This window comes from Chaetura pelagica, unplaced genomic scaffold, assembly GCF_000747805.2.
Source record: "Chaetura pelagica isolate M959 unplaced genomic scaffold, ChaPel_1.0 scaffold135, whole genome shotgun sequence".
Classification (NCBI taxonomy): domain Eukaryota; kingdom Metazoa; phylum Chordata; class Aves; order Apodiformes; family Apodidae; genus Chaetura; species Chaetura pelagica.
Genome location: NW_009953649.1, coordinates 1347959 through 1352220, shown reverse-complemented (window position 1 = coordinate 1352220; position 4262 = coordinate 1347959). Strand labels below are relative to the sequence as shown.

At 38.3% G+C, this 4262-nt stretch overlaps 1 protein-coding gene across 1 annotated transcript in view; it reads left to right on the top strand.

The window, feature by feature from the left end:
* Positions 1-4262, top strand: part of LOC104390797 (chromosome unknown open reading frame, human C6orf211) — a 5934-nt gene that overhangs the window by 1536 nt on the left and 136 nt on the right. Inside the window, exons 2-5 of the mRNA XM_010000002.1 lie at positions 700-805; positions 1348-1589; positions 3006-3171; positions 3558-4261. Coding sequence (XP_009998304.1) covers positions 700-805; positions 1348-1589; positions 3006-3171; positions 3558-4261 — 1218 coding nt within the window. The remainder of the gene's footprint in view (positions 1-699; positions 806-1347; positions 1590-3005; positions 3172-3557; position 4262) is intronic.

Here is a 4262-nt window from a genome sequence, read left to right as displayed (position 1 = left end):
GGCGCATCCTCGGGCCGGCGCGTCCTCGCCTCGCCCCGCCAGCCACTGCAGCTGTGCCTGCCCGTTACCGACCCGCGTGGGTCAGGGGAGGGCGTCAGCTCAGTGTCTGTTTCCCCTGGGTTTCTCTGGGTTCGTCGCTCAGTAGCGAGTAACTTGGGTTCCGAGTACGCGAGGCTGGGGCTGTGAGTCACGGGATAGGAACCGTCAACATAAAAACCATCAAGTTCTCTGTAAGGGCTGGTTTGTTTTGTCCTACTGATGTGTAACCACCGCTGGGGGACATTGTACATCAACTATATGGCAGGGAGCAAGTATTGTGGATTTTGTTGCTGGAAACAGATTACGCTCCAGCTTTAAACAAACCTCTGTGCTTGTAACTTCACGTTTCCTTGCCTCTCCACATCTGAGTAACTGAGCAATTAGAGTGCACCTTAACTTATAATTAAGTGCAATTTTCACTCTTTTGGCAGGGCCAGTCACTTAGTGTTTTCTTTTCTGAAGAGATTGCCACTTATCTTTTTTGTTCCAAAGTAGACCTAAGAATGAGACTAATTTGAGATCTTTGTGGTTTTTTTGTTTTATTGGTGTCCACTGCTTTAAAGGAACACAAATTTACTTTTAGGACCTTGCATTTATTTAAAATAAAACATATTTCATCATCTCTTTTCAATAATACATTTTTTATTCTCTTCTTTTTAGATCTTTTGCATATTTTACAATTAAAGATAGACTGCCTCAGATCCTCACAAGAGTTATTGATACTCTGCATCGACATAAAAATGAATTTTTTGAAGAACATGGTGAGGTAAGAGCAAGGTCGGTTTTTGCTTGAGATTCTTCCACCAACCCCCTTGAGACTCCTTTTCTGTCTTGTTTTTACTCCTTTCTTATTGCAGTCCTTACTCGTCTGTCTTAATCTTTTTGTCTGTTGTTTTTCTTTATCATCTCTTTATTGTAGCTAATTTTCATTCATTTGGTAACTTTCTGTCTAACTTTTTTCTGCTCTACCTGTTCTGCAGTTGCTTTGGTTTCTCAGGTTTTTTTGTGGATGCAGTGTTGAGTGGACTATAGCATCTTCTGCAGATGGCAGTGTTTCAATGCTTTGGTGCCCTCTGATCAGCAAAAAGTCCAATCCAAAAAGAAGCCCCATGAGCAATTAATTTTAGGATGTTAGGTTGAAAATGGGCTTCATTCACCAAAATGTGTTTCGTTTAATCGTCTCTGATCTGTCAGGGACTCATATTTGGCAATTAAAATGTACAACTTAATTATTTCATGCCAAATTAATGTGTGTCTCTACAGAAATAAACATTCAGAATAGGAACTTTTGTTCTTTGCTTATTTCAGAAAGGTGTTGAGGCAGAGAAGAGAGCAATATCTTTCCTCTCCAAGCTGCGGAATGAGCTGCAAACAGACAAACCAGTGACCCCTTTAGAAGATGAGCTGCCTGATGCTGCGCTGTGGAACCAATACCTGGACTACCAACGAAGCATAAACAATGGAAATGGAGAACCAAGTTGGTTTCAGTCCCCTTGGTTATATGTAGAGTGTTACATGTATCGAAGAATTCATGCAGCATTAGCACAGAAGTAAGTATTTACTAGCTTGGTACATTATTCTGCAAAAAAAAAGAAAATATTGAGATTTTACCATATTCTTTTTCCCTTGTCTTGCATCTCAGTTTAAAATTAACACTTTCTTCTTCCATGCAGCAGAATTTGAAACTTAGTAGGTTTTCTTATGTTTCAGTTTGGTCTACATGAAAACTCCTGAGTTTGACTGTATAGTTTGACTTTCATGCAGACTAATGTTCATTAAGATCTTAAAGTTATTTAGCACTGCTAAGAGGCTTGTTAGTCTAGAATTATCTCTTACGACACATTAGCATGAAACACAATGTGAGAGCCACTCATCTGTTGGGCATGCTGACTTGTTTTGCTGCCTGAAATCTGAAGCTACCATTTGAGAACTGTTTCTTACAGCAGTAAACCCAGCTTATGCAGAGCCTGTTGTTCATTCTACACCATCTTCTGAGTTACAGCAGTGTTTGGAGACCATATGTTGCATCAAAGTCTGGGAGCTGATCCTGGTTAAAAATAACTTGGCAGGAAAAACTTGTGCTGGTACTGTGGACAGGTGCCAGTAAAATGTAACGGGGTAGGAATGAGCAGTTTTAAGTTCCTGCTGCTGCCAAAAAAAAAAAAAAGGGAAGCTCCATGTGTTGACTGGATTTGCCCTTAGTATTACGGAGACACAAGCATGGTAATGGGACTGTGTTTCTGCTGGTATGTTGTGTAATTTGAAGTCTTGTAGCAAAAACTTCAAATATTAAATGGATCTGCTGGATTGCACTTAAAAGAACTGGGCAGATACTTTTCATGAGTAAGCTTTAAGTTTTGTGATTTCCATTCTTTAGCTGCTCTTAAGCATATGCTTGAAGGGAAGAGCGATAATTTGTCAAAAAGTGTATATGCAAATATATCTCATAATAGATTAGTTTGTATTTCTTATATATTACAAGAACGGAATTGTTTTCCCATCTTTGTCAGTTTTCTAAAGTCCTAGTTAAAATCTCTCGTAAGAGTAACAGTATCATTGTAAGAGACTTTGGTATGGAAAGTACACTTCAGCACACGCAAACATGCTTACAGTTTGGCCAGCAGCTCACTATGTTAGCTCACTTGTATGCTACAATTTTAATTCTTTGTGACCAGAGCTCAAAATTGTGCAGTTCCCAGAATTGTTGTGACTGAACACTTGTTCACTTTCACAATATGTTGCTAGAAATATAAAGCTGTCTTGTATAGTGTCTGTTTCAGCAAGCTATATCAGACTGTTACTGAGGTATGTGAAAATCTAGTATGACAAAGTGGAAAATCTATCTAGGGCTTGTAGTATGGTCTGGAAAAGCTGAGCTTTGAGCTTGCACTTTTAAGGCTGTTTCATGTGCTGTCATGGAAAATGTGGCATGTGTGTTAATATATTTGTTCTACTTCTATTTTTAGCCCACCTATTGACAACTTTGATGTGTTTAAGGAAGGAAAGGCTCAAAATTTCTTTGAATCCCAAGAGGCTATTATTACCATATGCACTTACTTTCAGGAACTACTTAAAAACATCAAGGATCTAGATGAAAAGCAACTTAAGGAAGAACTTTTTAAACTATTGCAGGTAAACTGGTAGAGTTTAACATAAGAATTTAAAATATGTTTCCTATGTAACAAACAAAAACCTGAGGTTATAAAGAATCTAAACTTTGTGTGAAAATTAAAATATAACTGTCTTGTTTGTAAAATCCTGACAGCTGTACTGCACTGCTGCTACTCTGATGCCTGCATAAATACAGTGTATTGTTGGGCTTCTGTCACAAAATCTTGTCTACATTAAGATTTCTGTACATGAAGTTAGAATTTTATTAAAGTTAGGAGGAAAATGTGGAGCTTCACCCTTCATGTCCCTAAAAGAAAAACAAAGAAACAAAATCTTTAGTGTATGTGAAGTTTGGAATGTAACTACAGTGAGACTTAAAAAATGTGTTTGTTTTTCCCCCCTTCTAGGTGTCATTGTGGGGCAACAAGTGTGATCTTTCTTTTTCAGCTGGTGAAGACAGCTCTCAGAAAGCTAGTCCTTTACAATCCCTGGAAAACATGATACCTTACGTCATAGTGAATGATATGGAAAAACTTTGGTCACTACTTGTAAATGCCAAAAACAGACATACAGAAAAAAGTAAGATTAGAGTTGACATAATCCTGGATAATGCTGGATTTGAACTTGTATGTGATCTTGTTTTGGCTGACTTCCTGCTATCGTCAAAGCTAGCTGATGAAGTCCATTTTCATGGAAAAAGTATTCCATGGTATGTGTCAGATACCACAAAACATGATTTTAACTGGACTATTAAACAACTGCAGTCAGGTAATCACATGTGGATGTCTAGATGTGGGATAAACTGGGAGGGCAATTTGAAAAAGGGATTTTGGGTTTACCATGATCACATGTTTTGGACTTTGCCACATGATTTTTCCAATATGGCCGAAGTTGCTCCTGACTTGTATGCTGATCTACAGAAGTCAGACTTGCTTCTTTTCAAGGGTGATCTAAACTATAGAAAATTAACAGGAGATAAAAAGTGGGAATATAGTGTTCCGTTCCATCAAGCCTTGAACAAGTTTCATCCTGCGCCTCTCTGTAGTTTGAGAACACTGAAATCTGACACTCAGGTTGGCCTAAAACCTGGACAAGGTGAACAAATTCAGGCT